Source organism: Onychostruthus taczanowskii, unplaced genomic scaffold, assembly GCF_017590055.1.
Source record: "Onychostruthus taczanowskii isolate IOZ18803 unplaced genomic scaffold, ASM1759005v1 scaffold14, whole genome shotgun sequence".
Classification (NCBI taxonomy): Eukaryota; Metazoa; Chordata; class Aves; order Passeriformes; family Passeridae; genus Onychostruthus; species Onychostruthus taczanowskii.
This window is the reverse complement of record NW_024498573.1, coordinates 50,743-72,725: the sequence shown is the minus strand read 5'-3', so window position 1 is coordinate 72,725 and position 21,983 is coordinate 50,743. Positions and strand designations below refer to the sequence as shown.

The window sequence follows — 21,983 nt, the reverse complement described above, 5'->3', positions numbered from 1 at the left end:
TGACCCGTGTTCTTCCCTTGCCTTCCTTATTTGATTTTTTACATGGGGGAATTGAGAGTGCTTGCTCTCCAGGAAAAATGTTCTTAAAGAGCTGCAAGCTCTGTTCTGTTCCTTTGTCCCTGAGGACAGTTTCCCAGAGCATCCCATACACTAATTCCTTAAGCAAGTGAAAGTCTGCTCTCCTGAAATTCAGTGTTCTGAGTCTACTCTTGATCTGGCCTACACCCCTCAAGGTTTTGAATTCCACCAGGACCTGATCACTGCAGCCCAGGGTGCCACCAGTCTTGACATGTCTGATTAGTTCTTTCATGCTGGTATATGACAGGTCCAGTAATTTCTCTTGTGATTGGTTTCTATGTCATGGATTAAGTTATCCTCAAAGCACTCCAGAATTGTCCTTGATTGCTTGCAGCTTGCTATGATGCTTTTCCAGCAGACCTCAACGTGATTGAATTTCCCTAATCATCATGTCAGCATGATCCTTCCTGTAGTTGAAGTAAGAACACTTTTTCAACAGGCTCCCTTTGGCTGGGTGGACTGGAGACTGGAGTAAGCCCCAGCAGTGAGGGGTTTTTTTGTTGGCTTCATCCCTCTTTTTTGCCCATAACTTCTTGACCTGTTCATCACTGTTTTTCAAAGATACCTCTGTGTGGTCAGTATGTTCTACATGGAGAGCACCTCCCCACAGTTTACCAGTTCCACAATTAATTGTGTCATGCTTCAGCGATAAAGATTAGATTGTCAGTTTCTAGTTGGACAATGACTTCTGGCTCCTCCTGCTCACCACCCAGGCTGCATGCATTAGTATGAAGAGGTCCGCTAGCTGGGCTATCAACCTTACCCCTCTTGACAGGAACATGCCCAAATTCCTTAGAGTTATTTCACAGGTGTTTCCCGGTTGCTTCCTAGTATGTTGGTAGCCCCTGGCTTTTGCCTGTTGCTCAAATCTGCATCTCCTTTCCCCACTAAATCTAAAGTTTTCCATAAAAGTCTGGTCACCTTGTTGGCAGAGGCTTTCTTGCTCTGCTTGTGCAGGTGAATCCCATCTGCTCCCAAGAGACCTGACTTCTTGGAAGTAGATTTGTGGTCATAGAAGGAAAAACTGTTGAATATGGCACCGGCCAAGCCGCCAGGTATTCACCTGGTCAATTCATTACATCGGTCTGTGTACCAGGACGATAGAGGTGAACACCTGTGCTCCAGATCCTTTCAGCATTGCTTGAAGGGTTATATAGCTTCTTGTGGTGGTTTAAAGTGACCTCATTGCAATATTGTTGGACCCTACATGAAATAGTAGAAGCACGTGATAATCTGTAGGATTTGCCAGGTTTGACAGCCTCTCAATGACGTTGTGAAGGCAGTCCTAGCACTGTTCACCACACTCTACTGTTCAGGGACAATGTCCTGTTATATAGCATGTGACCTTAAAGATAGTTCGTAGTGATACTGAAAAAAACCCACCTCTTTGAAGATATAGTTTAGGCCTTTTTTTAGATTTCTTCGCATGTGATATTAAAGACCTAACTTTATTTACAGCACTTTACAATATTGGAGATATGGTTCATGCAGCACGAGGCAAATGGGGTATTAAAGCCAACTGTCCATGTATTAACAGACAGAACAAATCGGTGTTGAGACCAGCTGTCACTAATGGAATATCACAGGTATGTAATTTGAAGCTGAAATTACCTTGTTCGACATTTATATTTTTAAGATCAATTAAGATGTTAGATCTGTTAAGCTAATCTATTGTGAAACTGGAATTTTGGTTTCTCCATATGTACTATGAGGGTTTTAGTTTAGCAAAAGTCTTCTGGATCACTTTTTGGGGACATGAACTGCATCTGTTATCTACCAAGTTAGATATTATTTAGGCTAATACTCTTATGTAGAAATTGGGGAGGAAGCCATTTATATTGATGCTGTATTCTAAAACAAACCACTATGAGTAGCTTGCAACATGTGTTTTTATTTTGTTGTGCTTCCTGAAGGAATCTAGAGCAGTTCTGTAAGTATCAACACAAAAAATCCTCCTGTAATTAAAAAAAACAAAAAACAAAAAACAAAACAAAACAAAAAAAAAACCAGAAAGAAAGAAAAGGAAAGAAATCAAAAAGATTCGGCTTATGTTAAAAGATGACTAAAAGATGACATGGTAAGAATTCACACCACAGTGCAAAGGTGAATACACGCAGACAAATACATGCAGATAAAGAAGCTCCTATATTCTGCTGCTACCTAAGCATAAATGAATTTTAATGCGTGCTTATAGCAAATGGAAAAAGAAAAACAACAGACGAAACCAAATGCATTGGATACTGAAAATGTCTTCCAAGTTGAACTCTTCGCTTTTTTCAACATTTAGCAGCTTTTTATATTTTTTGTTTTAGCTTCCAACTGTAAATCCTAGCGCATTGGTCTCTGGAAATGAGAATGCCTTTTCCACTGGAGCAGGGACAGCAGGAGTGGGACAAGTAGAAATGGACACTGTACCAAAATCTGAAGCAACTGACAGTAGGATAGAAGAGTCTGCAAAAGCAGAGACATTACCAACCAATAACACTGGGGAAGTAAAGACTAACAGACCACTTTGTCCAGAAACAGCTCCATCGTCGGCTTTACACTGGCTTGCAGACTTAGCAACGCAAAAAGCGAAAGAGGAAACAAAAGGTGAGCAGAAGAAATGCCCTGTGGGTTGCAATTAAAAGATAAATGATAACATACTGTTTGATTGCTGTACTTTGTGAGAGTGTCTAGCCCTAAATAGAAGAGAAAAAGGTAAGTTTTCTTCCTTTGTCTCTTAGATCCAGTTTTGTTCTACAGGCTTAGAAAAATGGAAAGCTGGAAAGATGATACAGCTGCAGTCAATACTGTCTCACAGGTTATTTCTGTGCCAGCTTGTGTATTTATTTTCTCAGAAGCTGATATCCTGATGTAAAATTAATTAATAGTAATTAATTTCCGTTGCAGCTTTGTCTGTTGAAGTAAATACAGTTCTTTTGTGTGCTATTTGAAGAGTGCATTTCCAAGGAACTGAGACTAGAGTCCAGTTGGAGAGTTAGATGAAAGTTCAGAGCATCTTTAATACTCAGTAGCTGGAATGAATACACTTCCTAGAAGTCAGAGGTAGTGTGACTAACACAGGATTTATTCCTGTCCATATGTCTAGAAGGGACTACTTTACATATTCATATTAAATGTTGGTGAATCACTTGCAAGTTTTGCAGATCTTAGTCACTGTAATATTTTGACTACCGTTAAAATTTGAAATATTTAATATCAAAACATTAATTCAGAAAGTCAGGAAAATGTTTTTCAACTGAATCCATTAAAAAGTTGTGTTTACATGTGTCAGATCTTTTTGGATGAGATTTATTGTGCTGTTCGAAACCTTAGCAGCATATGAGGGGCAAAATCTAGGTGAAGTATCTTTGATGCTCATTGAGGTGCCTCATTCACTGTTAGAGTGATAATTTATTGTTACCACAAGATTCTATTAATATCCTATTTAGTGCAAGAACAAATAATGACAGAAAACTTTGTGATCATTTTAACTTTGACTCTTGGAGATTTTTTTCTCTCCCCTCCCTGTAATGTTTATATTTATCTTGCAGAATCAGGATCATTGAGATCAGTGCTTAATAAAGAATCCCATTCACCCTTTGGATTAGATTCCTTCAACTCCAGTACAAAGGTTTCCCCGCTAACCCCAAAGCTGTTTAATAGCCTCTTGTTGGGCCCAGTGACATCTAGCAACAAAGCTGAAGGCTCCAGCCTCAGAGATCTGCTACACACAGGGCCAGGAAAGCTTCCTCAGGTCCCATCAGACACAGGAATCCCCTTTCCTCCAGTCTTTTCTGCAGCTTCTACGGTAAATAATTTTGTATTCCTTCAATGATATCTGTTCTAGGGAAGAATTTTCATCTAAATGTTTTTATAGTATTCTACTCTTGAATGTTGAAACAAATGTAATGTCTCACCAAAACTCACCACCCCACAAATTTGTAGAGAATTTTAATGCTAAGTTTTAATTTTAGTTTACTACTGCTGAGGAGAGGCTATTCTCTTCAAGAGACCAAGAAAGTGGGTTAAGTACATCCTATAACTTTAGTTGATAACCAGCATCCCTGCAGAGTTCACTTGAAATCTCACATCTTTAAAAATATTGTAAGAGCCAGAAAAAAACCCAAAAACTTTAGAGTAAACCAGTTCCTTAAACTTATGTATACTTGAAAGGCATTTGTGCTAGAATATACTTGGGCAGGATCTGCTGCTCCAGCTGCATCACTACAATTCTATGGGGCCTGATGGGATTAATCCAGGAATCTTCAGAGAGCTGCTGATGTCATCACAAAGCCTCTCTCAATGAGTTTCATGCGGTCTGGGGAATCTGGAGTGGTCCCAGCTAACTGGAAGCTGACAAAAATTGTCCTGATTTCCTAAAAGGGCAAAGAGCAGTACCATGGAAACCACAGGTGTGTCAGTCTCACTTAAGTGTCCAGTAAAATAATGGAAAATATTATTCTGGGAAGTATTTGAAAACATCTGGAGTACAATGCAGTCATTGGTCACTGCCAGCATGGCTTCGTGTGGGTGAAAGTACTACATGTTGAATGTGATTTCCTTCTATGAAGGGGCCACCTCATTCATCTGGGAAAGCCAGTAGATGTAATCTTTCTGGAAGTAAATTTTTGATGTCTCTCTCAATATCCTTCTCTGTCAGTATCCTTCTGGACAAAATGACAAAATGTCCAGCAGACAGCTGAATAGCCACATTTGGACATCATGCTCAGGCACAGGGTGGATTCTTGGTGTGTCCTGTGCAGGGCCAGGAGTTGGACTCGATGTTTCTGATAGGTCGCTTCCAACTCAATGTATTCTATGGTTCTGTGATTCTGTGAGTTTAAGGTGTAGTTGCTGTTTCTGAATGCCTTTTCTGGAATAAGGATACATGAATCCATTTTGGAAGAAATAACTTTGAAAAAAAACCTGAACAAATCAATGCTATTTGGAGTGGTTAGAAGCATTTAGTTTAAGGAGAAGGATAAATTCTGTGGAATTTATCAACACTTAGTTCTTTTTGGTGAATACTTTCTCCAAAAGCTTAGGCAGATAGCGTAAGAAGGAAGATGAAATGGCTTGTCTCGTAGCGGATTTTTTTTAAACTCTCTGCCAGGCAGGCTGGCTGGCTGGCACCTTGATAATAGTTCATGTTGGTTGGTTTTGGGAGAAGGAACTGTACGTAAAAATATGATGCTGCTACAGGAAAGTGAATCCAAGAATACTTCTGCCTCTCATCACTGAGTACAGGCAAAGAAATTGTGATCACTTGTTTTAAAGCAACTTAGTCCTTCAAGGCTTGAGATAGCCTGTCTGAGCTTGTATCCCTGTCCTGGCAACTCTGTGCATTGTCTCACCACATCTAATCAGATGTATTGTGTAATGTGTTTTTTCACTTTCCTGACTTCTGATCTTCACTGAGTAATTTAGATTTAAAGAACTTATGGAGAACTCTGGTCTATCTCCTGACTTGAATATCTGGATGCTTCATATAGATTGAACAAAACATACCTGAGAAACAACAGGTGTGTTACTCAAATTGAGAGAAGCAAGACTGCTGCTCATGGAGAGAATCATCTTGATCTTTCTGGAGCATTGATAGTGTGTTGTGAAGAATAATAAGCATTGTCTTTAATAATTAAGCTGCGTGTTATCTATCGTACAGCCTCTAGCGAGTCAGAGTAATGGTACATTTTTAAGACCATCCAAAGCAGATGATGTTATGATCTAGTATTATTTGGGTAGGATGGGCTGTGGAAAACTAACATAATTCCAGGCAGCAGTAGGGAGTGGAATCAGACTAGCAGTGGAGTAGTGCCCCTTAAAGGAGCCCAGGGTCCTGGAGGACAGCAAGCTGCACCTGAGCCAGCACTGCACACCTGCAGCTGCAAAGGTAAACAGTCCCGGGCTGTAACAGGAAGCATACAGCTGCAGTACATCAACAAATGTGGTTATTTCATTCAGCCCCTGTTGGGCTACAGCTGGAACACTGTTCCCAGTTTTGATTTCCACCGGTGAAGAATGACAGTGAAAAATTGCATGGGATCCAGTAAAGGGCCATAAAGAGTGATTAAAGCGTTGGAGAGCTTGACACATTTGGAAAGGTTCTAGAAAATGTTTCTCTTCATCCTAGAGAAGAGAATGCTTTGGGGATCTGGTCAATCTTACCATTTCTGAAAGGTGGTTGTAGGGAGCACACATTTCATGAAGATTCATGGGCAAGGGGCAATGCCAGTATCTTTCAGGAGAAATTCTGTCTAGCTAAGGATCTAAGGAAAAATTCTCCCTTTACATTCAAAGAGTGGAATAGGCTGCCCTAAGAAGTGAACCTATCTCTTTCCCTGTGAAGTTGAAGTTTGGCATGACCCAGCCCAGGGGAACAAAACCTGATTTCAACAGAAATTTACACTAGGTGATCTCTAGAACTTCTGTTGGACTTAGACTCTTCTACAATTCCATAATATTTTTTACTGAATTAATATATTCAGTAATTAATAATATTATGTTTTAGATTGATAGCTCTATATATGGTGAATTCTTTATGTATTGAACTTTAGTTTTTAAGAAGATGGGAGTTTTTGGGAGGGAGGAGAGAGTGATGTTGATTGGTTTGTTATGTTTGTTTTGTTTTTCACTTGAATGCGAAGGTTTTTTCTACCAGAAATCTATCACATCCCTGCCCCTTCCCACAAATGTATGAATAAAGGTCCAATAAGTGTTTGTCTTCCATTGAATATATTAAATCTCTTTAGTGTCTCATATATTTTGCTATAAACAAGGCCTATAGGCAGGCTTTTTATTGTTTTAAAGTTAAAACAAAATTCTAAGATTGTGTTGATAACCTGTTATGAATTTTAAACACCCCTTGAGTTTTAAATGTCCCTTGAGAAGCATGGCAACCAGAACCAGAGAGTCTCTCTACTAGTGGTTCCACTAACACGCAGGAAGCACTTTCTCCGCTCTCTGTCGGTGTTTACTTAGTGTTCACATATCCATCAGCTTATGTGTCCCAAGGATGAATTCACTTCCTTAGTAATGGGATGAGGAAAATGGGGAAATAGAGTTGAGATACTAATGAAGCTGGGAGAACTATGAACTATTTTTAATATCAAAGTAGCCAAATTTAGATCATTAAAGTTTTCTATTTTATGTCTGCATAATATTTTTCTAGGTAGCCTTTAGCTGGTTGTTTTAACTTCTCCCATTGTAAAACAGAGCCATACCCATTTCTGTTCTTACCTGGATACATGTCTGTCTCTGAGCCAGTTTGTTTCTGATGCATGTTTTCCTGGTAGCAAGGTGTCTGTGCTGAAGTCTGAAGGAGAGCAGGTGTACGTTAATACTTATACTGTTGCAAGACTAAACTTACCTCTGGATTTGCGTCTTCTAGGGGGTCAAAGGTAAAGCCAGCCTGCCAAACTTCTTGGACCATATCATTGCTTCTGTGGTGGAAAATAAGAAAACGTCTGATGCTGCAAAACGAGCTAGTAATTTAGCTGACACACAGAGAGAGGTGAAGGAAATGGTAATGGGATTAAATGTGCTGGATCCACACACTTCCCACTCTTGGCTGTGTGATGGTAGACTTCTTTGCCTTCATGATCCCAGCAACAAAAACAACTGGAAGATCTTCAGGGAATGCTGGAAACAAGGCCAGGTGGGTGATAAGTATCCAGATCTTGCTGCTTATTAATGTCCTGAAATTGCAGTCTGTACATTGGTAAAAACAATCTATTCTATTGGCTCCTGAGTGAATATGGTGAGTGAATATTTCAACTGTAGCTTTACAAAGAGGGGACACAGCAGCCCTCTTCACTCTATGCTACATTTACTTGGGGCCATGTGCTCTTGCATATTGAGCTTTTCTCAACTTCCCATCATGAATGAGAGTGCTTGCTGTGACAGCCCTTTTAGTTGTAATGTGCTTTGTGCTGAACCTCCTCTGCTCTACTACAGCCCAGTAGTGAATCCACTCTGATTTCCTGAGTGCAGCTTAGCATCTACCCCACACTTGATGCTTTGTAGCCTCAGGGAAAGATGCATTTCCTTCCAGCTGCAGCATGTACAAGAGCAAAAATGCTGCAAAAATGCAGTAGTCTACTGAGTTTTGGATGCACTTGATGCAGTGTCTCACCCTGAGCCCTACAGCCAGTGGGAACCCAAGTATCGTTCTGTACTCAGCAACTCATGCATGGAGCATTCTTGTGGATTGTCTGAGGTGCCATCAAGCAGTTAGGCCTTCAGACAACAGACTGGACCTTAGACCTGCTCTCAGCATAGCCACTTTTTCAGATGTCAGTCTGTAGTGCTGCTACTTAGATTTCTCCAGAGAGTCGGTAAGATCAGCCTGGTCAGACAGCCTGAATCTTAAAAAATGGGTGAGTAATTTCTGCTGCAAAGGAAGTGCACCCACAGCTCTAAGAGAGGATAATGGCCATTGCTGTTCAAAGTGTGTTCTTGGCACTTGGTTCTACAGCTGCCTCTGACACAGTTTCCTTCACTAACTACTCAGAATTGAGGCCATTAGTGCTAGACTGTTAGGTCCATCATCATCTTTTCTGGAAAAGTGCTTGTTGTCAGTTAGTTTATTGTTACAGTGCTAATGCGTTTGGCAGTCATATTCCAAACTTATTTGTGGTTTTTCACAAGATGCTGAGGTGTGGTGGAGGAACAGGCTGCACATACCTCTTTTGGCACTCAGAGTCTACTCCTGACAGAAGTAGAGTACTTTTCATTTAAATGTAGTCTGTCCCATGGAACTGCACATTCTCTGGGTTGCCTGGGCACAAGCACAGCTAGTACATAGCCTTGAGAACTGCAAAGATGGTTGTTGTGCTACCAGCCGCATTCCTGTTCATGATTCCTCTGGCCAACTTCTAATAGTTGGAGGAAGGTACTCTGCAGCACGCCCTCACTTGTCTGACTAGAAACTTCACTGCCAACTTCCCACTAAGTGCAGTTGCCTTCCTGTCCTGACTTTTTTGGGGTGCATAGGAATCTCTTTTTTAATTTTTTTTTCTTTTCTTTTTATTTTTCATCCTGTTATATTTATCTGATTTAAGAGTGATTTCAGATCATTCTTTGCAGTGCTGTAGTGTCCATCATCTGCTTTTCTTTGCTAAGAGCTTCTTAGTTTCTGGTTAGCATACTTTGATAATTTTCTCAACACTTTCTGTTAGGAAATACTACTGCCTCTCCTAGGAGGATCCTAAACATCTTGGGAATGCCTACAAAAAATGTGCTTGTCAGTTTCTTTGCCAATGAGACTGGTTAATCACCGTGTACAAGGTGTTGCTTTGTGGTCGTGGGGTTCTTGACTGGTTGTAATTCTTGAGAGACTGCTTAGGGAGTCTAGAGATGTGATTACGGATCTTGTGTCTGATGTGTAGCTTGCAGTGTGCAGCACCATCCAAGTTGGTGCACACCCTGAGGCTCTGGCTACAACTGTCATGCTCGTGTACTCTTTGTGACCCACTATTTTAGCCTTTGCCCCAAGGTATGGTATTGATGCTTTTAGATCATTTTGTCATTCAGAGGACCCCTTGAATAGGAACAGACTGGGCAAGTCCTTTGCTCATTCAGCAATCCTCAAGGTGGTGTTGCAGTAATTGGAGTTTCCTGTTGAAATGTGAAAAGGAGTCAAACAACCTCCCTTGTTCCTGAATAAGAGAGAGCATGTGATCCAGGCAGGCGTTACTGTCTCAACAAGGTTATTTTAAACCGAATTTCTTCAATCAGAGACTCTCTGAAGGAACTGTTCTCTGTCAATGTTCTTCCTTGGCTTACATCCTCCTGTACATCCCAACTGCACCTTTAAAAGTGAAGTGAAAGTACATTAATTCTACCACCATTCCCCAAATTCTCTTCCTGTTTTGGTAAAGGTTATTTGGAAAAATCTCCCTAGCCACCCTCCCCAGCACAATAAATGCACACTGGACACTAGGTCTGTGCCATATGAAGATGTTGGATATGATGGCATTCCAAATTGTTAAAAGAGAAAATTATTTTCCCTTAGTGCTTAGATAATAAATGGCACTCTTTCAGTGTCACTCAAAAAGAGCAACATTTTTTGAGTCCTTCATCTTAGAAGTTGTCAAAAATAAGTTAAACTTTGTCTTATCCCAGAATTCACTGAGACCATAAGAGTAATTCTTGTTTTTAAAGAGCTTTTTGCTCTCCTGAAAATGGTTGTTGCTCATCTAGCTATACTGTTAGATTCTCATCCTATAGCAACCTGGTATTTTCTGAATTTACGTATTAGGATTTCTCTTTTTTGAGACACTAAAAATATGATATGGTATGGTACTGGAGCTTTTTTTTTTTTTTTTTTTTAATTGCTTTTCTTTGTCTACCAGGCAAGTCCACTGTCATTTTATCTTGGAGCCCCATTTGTGTTATTCACCAGAGAGAATACTTTTCTTTCTTCCATGGCAAATTTGCTGCTTAATAGCCAGAAGGGTTCTACTAAGTTAAGTAGTTTGGTTTTTTTGGAGTTTCTTTTAATGGCTGTTTACAAGTGAATACAGTAGGGATCAAAATGTCATTATTTTTCTGTACTGAAGACAGCTGTCAGCTTAAAGTCTACCATGCAATGCTTTCTACACATCCTGTGAAAGGTACTGTGAAAGGTTATTTTACTCATAGGTGATCCCTAGTGTTTGCTGTAGAATATGCTTAAACTTTTTTATTGCCTTAATGTTACCGTTTTTGCTGGGATGAGGGAGTATATTCAGATTTGAGATTGCTGTATTTGCTTTGTTATCCTAGGGAGGTTTACTGCTTGTCAGGGTGTCACATTTGGGACATAATGGGAAGACTACCAAAGCTTATCTGTCCCTCAAACATGTGCCCTCTGCTGCTTTTCCATGTTGGCATTCAGAGTACTACTGGGGAGACCGGGACAGTATCAAAAGTGACTGTATAAGTGTTAATCAAGGCCATGGAGCCCTCATGGTTTTTTTACTCCTGCCAGTGAAGCGTAGGTGAGTGGACAGATCCTACATGTCAACCATAGTTTGCACAGCCAATTTTAACCAAGAGGGTTTTGTGATCATGGGAACCTCTTTGAGGATTGAGGATTGTGTGGAAGAAATAGGATCCATCTAAGCAAAAAAAAAAGCATCTTTGCCAACAGGCTGGCCAACCTTATGAGGAAAGCTATAATCAGGAACAAGGGAGGGAGAGTATGACCAGTGATCAAGGAAGGAATTGATTGATTTGGCAAGCAAGCAGTGTGAGGTGATGTGAACAGGAGTAATCCTGTACTCAAGAAACCAAGGATGAAAGATGTCCACCTCAAGTATATGCATGTGAGTAAGGATCTGTATACATCACAGTGTTGTGAAGAAAGCTTTAACAGTTTCTGGGAAATCAACATGACTAGATGTCTTTCTGAAGTACCTGTACACTAATGCATGCAGCACATTGAACAAAGAGGAGGAATTAGTGTGCAGTTGCAGCTGTGGTCTCATTGGTGTGACAAAGTGGTGGGATAGCTCATGCAGCTGTAGTATGGGAAGGACAACACAGGAATTACAGGCCAGGAAAGTAAGCAGGGAACATTGGTTTTTTGTGAGGAAGAACCTAGAATGCTTGAAATTGTGTAGGAACTGATGATGAGCCATCCAAGAATTTAGGGGCCAGGATTATTGAGAAGCGTAATATGGACAACATTATGGCAAGTATCTGCTACAGACCAACTGACCATAAAAATGTTATAAGGCCTCAGAAAACTGGAGGAAGCCCTGTGTTCACATTTCCTGGGCCTCATGGGACCACCCTGATACCTGCTGGAAGAACGACACAACATGTCACAGGCAGAGCTGAAGTTTTCTGAAGTGCATTGATGTCAATGTTCTGAGACAACTGATCAAGGGAACAGCTAGGGAAGGGCGCTTGTTCTGGATCTTGTGCTTTCACACAAGGAAGAACTGGTGGTTGATGTGGAGATACAGGGCACCTTTGGCTGCAGTGACTATTAGATGGTAGCATTCAGGTCATGATTCTGAGAGGAGGGAGCAAAACAAGAAATCATGATCACAAATCTGGCTTTGGGAGAGCAGGCTTTTGCCTTTTCAGATACTTGCTTGGAAGAATCCCATGGGGATGTGGTCATGAGAGAAGAGGAGCTCAGGAATACTGGTTGAATGGACGGTTGAATCATGCTTAACCTGCCTTATAGCCTTCTGTGATGATATGACTCGCTTGGTACATGAAGGGAAAGTAGTGGATGTTTTTTGTCTTAACTTTAATAAAGGCTTTTTACACTGTCATAATGTCATCAGAGTGAAGTGACTTCATAAGTGAGCAGTGTGATGGACTTAAAACTGACTGAAATGTTATGTGTGAGAGCACTGTCACTAGTGGTATATCATAGGGGGTCACTTCTGCAGTGAGTAGTACTCGTTGTGTCATTAGTGACCTAGATGGGAGAGGGTTCATACACCCTTAGCAAGTTTACAGACAGTACAAAACTAGGAGAAATGATTGATACAGCAGATGGGTTCCGCTGCTATGCAGAGGGTCTGAACAGACTGGAGAATTGGACTGAGAAGAATCTGGGGATGTTCAGCAAGGGAAAATGTAATGTCCTGTACATCAAGGAAGAATAACATCCTACAGCAGTTGCTGAGAAGCAACCATTTGGAAGGTAGTTTTGCTTAGAAGGATCTTGGGGTCAGAGTGGGCAAGGGAGTGACCATGAGCTAAGAATGTGTTCTCACGACAAAGAGTTGTCATCAAGTAAAAGGAAGTGATGGTTCCCCTTACTGTGTTCAGTTCTGGGCTCCCCAGTTCAAAGAAGTTGTGGACTTACTAGAGGAAGCCCAGCGAAGGGTCAAAAAGATGATGAAGGGACTAGAGCATCACTTAGCTGAAGAGAGGCTGAGCAAGCTGGGATTGTTCAGCCTAGAGAAAAGAAGGCTCAGGAGAGTGTGGGGAGGAAATCTTAAGAAGAGGGAGCCAGGCTCTTCTTGTCAGTGCCCACTGAAAGGAGAAGTGGGAGTGGGTGCAGAAAGTTCAGCCTCAACCAACACAAGAAAATACTCTTTTGGTGTGAGGGTAGTAATTTCCAATCCCATTATTTCTGTGGGATTTTTTGCTTTTTTTCATTCCCCTGAAATTCACAGGAGTAAAGTAAACAACCCCTTTTGGTTTTCTTAAATCTCACTCTTCTGGAGTTGAGGTTTCATTGCTGCCTTCTAGAACCTAATGGCTGTGTTGTATTGTATTGTATTTGAAAATCAAGGCCATTTCTCTTATCCCAAGACTTGGGATTTTTACATTCATTTCTGGGTCAATAGTTGTCCTCACTTCAGGACTAAAATCAAAACTAGGCCTTTTGTCCAGTTTGTATTGGACAATACAAAAGAAGCAGCAGTTAGTTACTGGAGTGTGTTTAAGCAGCATAACTTTGAAATTGCTTGTAAATAGCTCTGTAGGTATCTTTGCCTAGCACACTGATTTTACATCTAGGGATGTGTGCTTCTCAGGGTTATGCTGAGCTCTTCATTTGAATAAACCAAGACCCACCATCAGATCATTTTTAATGTATAGGGCACAGCGTGGAATTAATTCAAACTTGCGTAGCCATGGGAACTGCCATTTGAACATAGGTAGCAGTTACAAAAGCTAAAGCTTTTCAGGTGGGAATAGTCCATGTGCAAGTTAGCTTCATACCTTCTTCGTTTTCTCTCAAGTTTGGTAACTCTCCTTTGAGATGGCAGGGTGAGAGGAACTGAAAAGGTTTTGGCAGTGTTGGGAGGATTGTCTGGTGTACCTTTCCCAATTGTTGTCAGTTTAGCAAATACTCTGAGATTAATTAAATTAATTAATTAAAGCATTTTAAAGCCTCTTTTCTGGAGAGAGGCTTTTCCATTCTGTTTGGAATATATGTACATCATAAGCCTAAGCATCTTAAAACCCCTTTTGCAAGTGAACAGCCTTTTTACCACTATTTGGTTTTGTCCTACAGAGTTAATGTTGATCTGTGATTATACATAAATAACAAGTGAAAAGTTAAACAATTCATATAAGACTTTAGTACAAATGCTTTTTTTAGTGGTAGTTGCATGTGTGCTTAAGAAAAAGGACAGGTGGTGGGATTCTACACCTACTCTATTGCCACAGGTGGATTGACCCTGTCTGGCTGCCAGACCCCTCTACCCAGCTGCTTTCTCACTCCCCCTTCTCAACAGAACGGGAAGAAAATCGAGTGAAGAAGTTTCTGGGTCAAGATAAAGTCAGGGAGATCCCTTAGGGATTGCTGTCATCGGTAAAACAGGTTTAATTTGTGATAAAGGAGTTGAATTTATTGCCAATTAAAAATAGAGTAGGCTGGGAGAGAAGAAAGACAAATCAGTAAACACCTTACCTCTCCCCACCCACTTCAGCTTTTTTCTAAAGGCTCAACTTTACTCTCTCATCTCTGGCTATTCTACCTCCTTCCTGCCACAACTCCTGGAGTGACACGGGAGTGATGGGGGTCAGTTCACAACAGTGTCTACTGCCCTTTCCTTCTCATGCTTTCCTGCTGCTTCCTCTGTGTGGAGTTCCTCTCACAGGATACTGTCCTTCATGAATGGCTCCAACATGAGTTGTCTCCATGGGCTGCTGCAGTGTGGGTCCCCAGTGGGCAGTTTTTGCCAGAAAGTTTGCTTATGAGTGGGATTCTCCCTACAGCTTCTGCCAGAGCCTGCTCCAGCATGGGCTCTCCATGGGCTTCCTCCAGCAAATATCCCTCTGCTGCAGTGGATCCTCTGTGGACTGCATGTGGATCTCTGCTTCACTGTAGTCCTCCACAGGTTGCAGGGGACAGCCTGCCTCACCATGCTCTTCAATGGGCTGCAAGCACCTCCTCCATCACTGACCTTGGTTTATGCAGAGCTGTTTCTCTCTCTCCCTTCCTCCTGCTTGCCGTCCGTGTGTTGTGTTCCCCCTGCCTCCCTCTCTCTATCTCACACACACACGTGCATGCGTGTGTCAGCTGTGGAGAGCTTTTTACCCTTTCTCATTATTACAGAGAATGCTACCAGCATCAATTATGGGCTCAGCTTGGGCCACTGATGGGTCTGTTGAGCCTGGTGGAACCATCTGTGTCCACCATGGGGCAGCTCCCAGCCTCCTCTTACAGAGCTTACACCTCCTGCCAACACCTTGCCATGGAGACCTAATGCACTTGCCTTGGCAAGTCTAGTCCAATGCCACTTCTAAGGCAATTGCACATGGCATGGAACTAAAGTTTGCTTTGACTGGTTATTTGCTTGATGCACAAAAGCCAGACATGATGAAAATAGATTTGTGGTGTCTTTTGTATGGTGGTAGCCAGGAGTCTCGGCTCTCTTAAGAAAGTTTGGCTGCATATGTGAGATAATTGGTTATGGTGGAGTAAGCATTCATCTTTGTATTCTCAGCCCGTGCTGGTATCTGGTGTCCATAAGAAGTTGAAGTCAGAGCTTTGGAAACCAGAAGCTTTCAGCCTGGAATTTGGAGATCAAGATGTAGATTTGGTGAACTGCAGGAACTGTGCCATAATTTCAGACGTGAAAGTGCGTGACTTCTGGGATGGCTTTGAGATAATATCTAGTAAGTAATATTTATGGCTGACTAGTTTAACTGAGCAGTCTGTCTTGCTATCTTCAATTCTTCATTTTACACCTATTTTCCTAAAAAATAAATTAAGAAAAAGTCCAAATACCTATCAGTCATATCCAAAGAAGCCATTGCTCCTTACATGTAGCACACCCTGGAAAATGCTTTATTGGTGAAGATTAGGGCAGGACTGTCCAAGAGAACTGTCTGTACTGCAGTGTGTTGGTATGTGTAACTTTCATGTGTCAAAAAATGCTCCATTTCATGGGAAACTGCTTGTGGTTTTTGTTTATTTTTTTAAAACTTTTCCTAGTGAAATTAATCCTGTTACCCTTTTTAAGAAAGTATGTAATGTGTCTACCTTCGCTCTCCTTTCAACCTCAATTTTTATTGTAAAACTAAAGGGAACCTGCTGAGCTAAAACAGACGGAGACTTTTGATACAAAAATTTGGATTTGGTGGAATACATCAGTCAAGTAAATTTGACATGCGTATGCAAATTTATATCTATTATGAATAGCAATGCTATATGTGTGCCTCACATGATAACACATTATTTAGTGCTCAAGTTCTTCTTTGAGAAAGCCTTCTGTCAAGTGTGGATGGGGAAACTAACCAGCTAAAATTTCTGAGGACATAATGGGTCAGGTTAAAGAGCTTCTGAAAAGCTGAGTGCTCCATTTGAGATTGTATAGACCTAGATCTGAGTGGTCTTATAGTTACAGGTGTTAAAGCTGTAAAAGTTCATTGCAACATTGCTGTTGTCAGAGTTGTGTGTAAATTTTTTTCTGTATTTATTGCTGAAATGGTGAACTGTTGGATGACTTAATGGAATGTTCATTCAACAGTCAACGAAATTATAGATTTGCAGACCAAGAATATTCCCTTCCTAGTAATTTTCCAATCAATAAACTCCCTGCTTTTGACTTGTTTTTTTATATGGTTAGTACAGAGTACTGTATTTTGTACTGTTAAATTTCATACTGATTTTGTTATTAACCAGAAATAAATGACCTTGTAGGATATAATGCTGTGGTCTTTGTGTATTGACAGTAACTGGGAAAGTTCACAAACTCTTCACTTTTGTGCTGGGGTCATTAATGAAAATAGTGAATTTGTATGGGTCATGTTATCTTTGAGAAATGTTACTTGTAGTTTGTCTCCAGACAGATATGCTTCTTTCAGCTTTGGCTTTTCTTTTAGACAAAGCCTTTACCACACTATACATGAGAAATATTAGTGACCTAGGCTGGAAAACCTTATCATTCGTGATAGTTTCTTTTAAATACATTTTATTTAGAGTTTCTTCAGCCATGTTCAATCCCTATATAGAGGAATATTTGCTGCTAGTCTAGATATTTCACATTCTAATTCTTACGAAAACTATTGGTAAATTACCTAATGTCTCTTGACTTCTCTGCATTATGTGAATTCTCAATTTTTGAAATACGTGGCTGGCTCCCACCCTCACATTAAGTTATCAAAGAGATGTAGAACAGCCACTGACTTTGGAGGTATTATTGAGATTATTCTATATGATACTTTAATTAATTTCAGTCTTTTGCTGTTTTTTAAAATATTTTTTGGGCTCCAAGTGGGCTTTTGAAAAGTCTGACTTTTTGTTTCGATTGTTCTTACACCTGCTTTTCTTTGCTGATGAGATATTTTCTGGGGTTTGTCCAGTTTCATGTAATTTGTCGGATCTGTATCTTATCATTCAGGCAGTTCTTCACTCTGTCCTTTCTGAATAGCCTCCCTACAAGCTGCTTCTTGTTTAGAACAAAGATCCTTGATGAATTCAAAATCTTGAATATGGGAAGTTGTGAAACATCTTTACATTCAAGTCCTTGAGCTTTTCAGTTCACTTGCCTCTCTAAAATCTGTAGCATATCAAAGTTTATCTTTAAATCAGTCACTTCAGTTTACATATCTATTGTTCTTAGTTCCTTTTAATTTCAATAAAATATTTTTTTATATTGGAAACTCAGGCTGTCTTCTGTAGCCTGTTGATATGTAACACAGATGTGATTCACAGGTCTCCAAGTCCTAATTTCTTAGATATGCTTTCTCTTCCCATGCTGTCAGGAGCTCTGCTAGATTAGTTTGGCTGACAGTTCTCAGTAAGGTAGGAAGCAGTGAAGGGTGTTACTCTCTGGGGAAATGGGGATGCTAAAGTCTTAAGACTGCTGTACACCTAGTTTTTTAATTGGTGGCTTCATGTAGAGTTGTGAAAAATCTGGTAGAAGAATGAACTATGGTTTTCTCTAAATGTTACAGTGAGTTCTCAGCTACTTGTGTACTACTTTCCGATAGACTCTCTTAGCCCTAAGATCTGAGGTAGAAGAGCAGTTTATATGGTCAGTGCAGTCATAGCATACATCCACTGTTGCATATGTAATGCCATCTTTCTCTGCTGCTCGCTTTCTGTTTCCAGTGAGGACTCGTGTAAAACTCTTAAAGTGAAGAACAAATGTTTGGTTTTGGCACTCTGATCATTTGAGTTCCTCCAGCAAAGAAGAAATAAGAAAATGTAAAGGCCATCTTCCTTTGTGACCACCTGCCCTTTAGCTTTTTTGAATGTAGTGTACAATACTGAAGTTAGGATTGATTTCAGAACACGAACCAGTAACTTTAATTTTATAGAAGTACCGTTTCTCTTGAAATTAATGATAAAACTCCCTTAGACTTTGGTAAAAGGAGTAAGGAAGAATGTTTTGGAAAGGCTCTTGAAGCTGAATAAAAACTATTCTAAAACTTAGCAGCTGTATATCTGTGTATGTATACTTATATAGTTGTTAAACTGTTGTTGGTCATACTATGATATTGCTTGGAAGCCCAAAACAAAACCAGGATCCATTTTGCTGTGCATTGTAAGATGTACAAAACCCCTTACAGCTTTAAGGTGTAGTGGGCTGTGGTAAAATCTGCTACGTGAAGAAATCTGAATTTGTTTCTTGCAGAACGACTCAGGTCAGATGATGGTCAGCCAATGGTATTAAAGTTAAAGGATTGGCCTCCAGGGGAGGACTTCAGAGATATGATGCCTACAAGGTAAGTAACCTTTAGTATCAGTGCTGACAGGACTGCTGTAGGCACTGCAGGAGGATAACCTGCCTTTATCTTTGTTCTCTAGGTTTGAGGACTTGATGGAAAATCTTCCTCTTCCTGAATATACCAAGAGAGATGGCAGACTGAATTTGGCTTCTAGGCTGCCAAGCTACTTTGTCCGTCCTGACTTGGGTCCCAAAATGTACAATGCATATGGTATGTGAGTATAGGTCTACTGGTTTTTGAGACTCTTTATTACACTTAGGGCAAAGACAAGGCTGTGGCATTACACAAGGCTGTGGCAAAACTCAGTGCTTATCCTAGAGCCTGCCGTTACTTTTTTTTTTTCCATTTAGTCCTGTGAATCTATTCTTACATTAGCCCTCTCTCTGTCAGATGTGCCCTTTCTGCCTTGTACATCCAAGAGATGTGCATACAGTAAGTTAAGTTGGCAAACAATTATTAATGCATATAACAGGCATAATAATACAGGGTTCAAGGAAACGTTAGTATGTTTTTGAGAACAACTGAAGTATTTAAGAGGAAAATTACTTACTTTCTGGGCACTTTGACCTGTTTCTGGTCTGTTATGATAGGTACTGTTCAGTGAGTTGAATTCCCAACTTCAGAAGCTTGTATTTTAAACAGAAAATAGATAAATACAATGGTGATCCTAAAAACTCTTGTGGGCACACACTTCTGTTACTGTTTGCTGATACAAAGATTTTTTTAATATTCTGGTTCCCTGCCATGTTACTTTCTAGAGATGGTTAAGCAGAGGTAGAAAGAGAGGGTGCTGTTGAAAGGCCAGAGGGGAAAAAAGGGAACATGTTAATAAGAAGGTCAAAGAATTAAGAAGCAAACATTTGAAATCTTTCTCCATTACTTACAGTCACTTGCGAGATGTAAGTTCCTTCAACATGCAAAGGTACAAGCACTTGTGTCTGCAGGTGTTTCTCCTTACTGAATTGTAATCTGAATTGTTAATGATGAGTTGATCACTTACTGCTGTGAATTCAGCTGGTCATGGATATTATAGCTAGTATGAGAAAATAAAAAACAGCTGGAGACTTCTAACAGACCATTGACTTGCTGCACACAGTAGGATGCTAATGCCACTTAAAGCAGTTCTCTCATGCATCCAAGCAAAGGGAGACTTGTTTTGTGCTTTCAATAGCTAAGTTCTCTAGTACAGGCTGTATAAAAGACTCTCAGAGAGACAAAATTGTAAAGTACAAGTTCTGCCTTTGGTGTTAAAATGCTTGTTTTCTCATGACTTGGGTAAACTAGGTTTGCTGCTTCTGTTTCCTGTCAAATTAAAATACTGGTTATCAGTAAACTTTCTTATGCTACACATTACATGAATATACCTGTTTCAGTTGCTGTTTGACTTTGGTTTCTGCTCTCATCGCTGTACAAAGTTAGCTTTCCAGACAGATTTTTCAGTTAGGTTATTTCTATAAGAGATTAGTCACAGAATTTGATTTTATTTTGCACTCTGTTATAGGCCTAATTACTGCAGAAGACAGACGAGTTGGTACCACAAACCTGCACTTGGATGTGTCTGATGCTGTTAACGTCATGGTGTATGTTGGGATTCCCATTGGGGAAGGGAGCCATGATGATGGTAATGCTTAAGGAAAGCTGTTTTCTGTACACTAAAAATAATAGTGTGTGTAAGAAGAGTATCTTTTATTGTTTAAGCTTGTAATTTCTATGATATATAATTCAAATATACAAGGCAGTTTGCTACATTTGCAGCACATAATTAAAAGTGCAGTAATGCTTCATTAGTTTCCAACTGTGGGAGCAGCAGAGTTTTGCTAGAAATTAGGTACATTCCTGAAGAAAAGAGGAGAAAAGAGTAACTTATTCCCCTTTCTTCTCCTTGTATTTGAATAATTGTAGCTCAGTTTAAATTCAAGACTGAGCTTTGTGATTAGCTGTCAATTGACACATTCCCTGAATTCTGTTAAAATGAAGCTTGATGGGCTTAGAAAGGGCACTATATGATGCAACAGTTGCAGCGTGACTGAAATTAGTAGCTCAAAATGTTCCTTCCTCTTCTCTATGTCAAAAAATGAGCAGCTTTTACATGGATTTCCCTTTCAGAGGTTCTGAAAACAATTGATGAGGGAGATGCTGATGATGTAACAAAGCAGCGAATCCATGAAGGAAGAGAGAAACCTGGAGCATTGTGGCACATCTATGCTGCCAAGGATGCTGAAAAGATACGGGAACTTCTCCGGAAGGTATGCTGGTTGCAAAGAAAGCTTGAGCTTACAGGGTTCCTTGACTAGCTTGCTTATAGCAGCTGAATGATTCAAATTGCTGTCAACATCAAGTGCATAGGTATTGCACTTCTGTCTTTGAGGGCACTGATAGTTGCTATGTTCACAGGTTTTCAGCCTGGTCTGGAATCTTCATGCTAATGTATGTTGCTGTTTAGGACCTGAATACCCTTCATGAAAATAATGTTCCACCTTGAAATAATTCGTTAAGTTTAAGTTTTTAGGTACAGACAATTTTGTGAGCCAGCAATATCAAGGTGCTGTGTCATGGTTTCCTTCCACCCCATATCTTGGCCTTAGGTTGGAGAAGAACAAGGGCAAGAAAATCCTCCGGATCACGACCCCATTCATGACCAAAGTTGGTACTTGGACCAGACCTTACGTAAGAGACTATACGATGAGTATGGTGTGCAAGGCTGGGCAATAGTGCAGTTCCTTGGCGATGCTGTGTTCATTCCTGCCGGTGCTCCCCATCAGGTAACTATACCAACTCTAGGCCATATTGACAGATAGAACTGAATTGGAGGCACAACAGCTGCAGCTTTAAAATAACTGGTAATTGATATTGCACACTTAAGGTTTCTTTTTCTACATATGCAGTTCTTACATTACTAGAAGTTATGTAAATAATCTGAATGATATGTACTTAACTGTGATGAAATTACCTTGGAAAAAAAAGCTGGGGTGAATGGAGGGAAAGCATTTCTGTGTAGTGAAACTTCAGCCAAGGAAACCAAATTCAAAGGTTAGGAGAGCTTGATTTAAGGAATGTTAAGGTATATGGGAGAACAGGAAATCTGTTAGATGTCATGTATTTTGTTCTCATTTTACTATTAGATACAATTCTGTCAGTTTCTAGTTTTGATGAGTAAATGTACCAGAGCCTAAATATGTGGGGGTGTATTGGGGGTTTTTGGGGGTTTGGTTTTTGTTGTTGTTGATGTTTCTTTTGGGTTTTGGGGTTTTATTTTTCTTTTGTATGGTTCATTGTCTTTA

The 21,983-nt window shown here is 40.2% G+C and overlaps 1 protein-coding gene across 1 annotated transcript in view; it reads left to right on the top strand.

The window, feature by feature from the left end:
• KDM3B (lysine demethylase 3B) overlaps positions 1–21,983 on the top strand; it is a 47,475-nt gene that overhangs the window by 21,961 nt on the left and 3,531 nt on the right. Inside the window, exons 13-22 of the mRNA XM_041398002.1 lie at positions 1,537–1,664; positions 2,391–2,670; positions 3,615–3,871; positions 7,451–7,717; positions 15,471–15,642; positions 18,609–18,699; positions 18,782–18,912; positions 20,204–20,323; positions 20,809–20,948; positions 21,288–21,464. Coding sequence (XP_041253936.1) covers positions 1,537–1,664; positions 2,391–2,670; positions 3,615–3,871; positions 7,451–7,717; positions 15,471–15,642; positions 18,609–18,699; positions 18,782–18,912; positions 20,204–20,323; positions 20,809–20,948; positions 21,288–21,464 — 1,763 coding nt within the window. The remainder of the gene's footprint in view (positions 1–1,536; positions 1,665–2,390; positions 2,671–3,614; positions 3,872–7,450; positions 7,718–15,470; positions 15,643–18,608; positions 18,700–18,781; positions 18,913–20,203; positions 20,324–20,808; positions 20,949–21,287; positions 21,465–21,983) is intronic.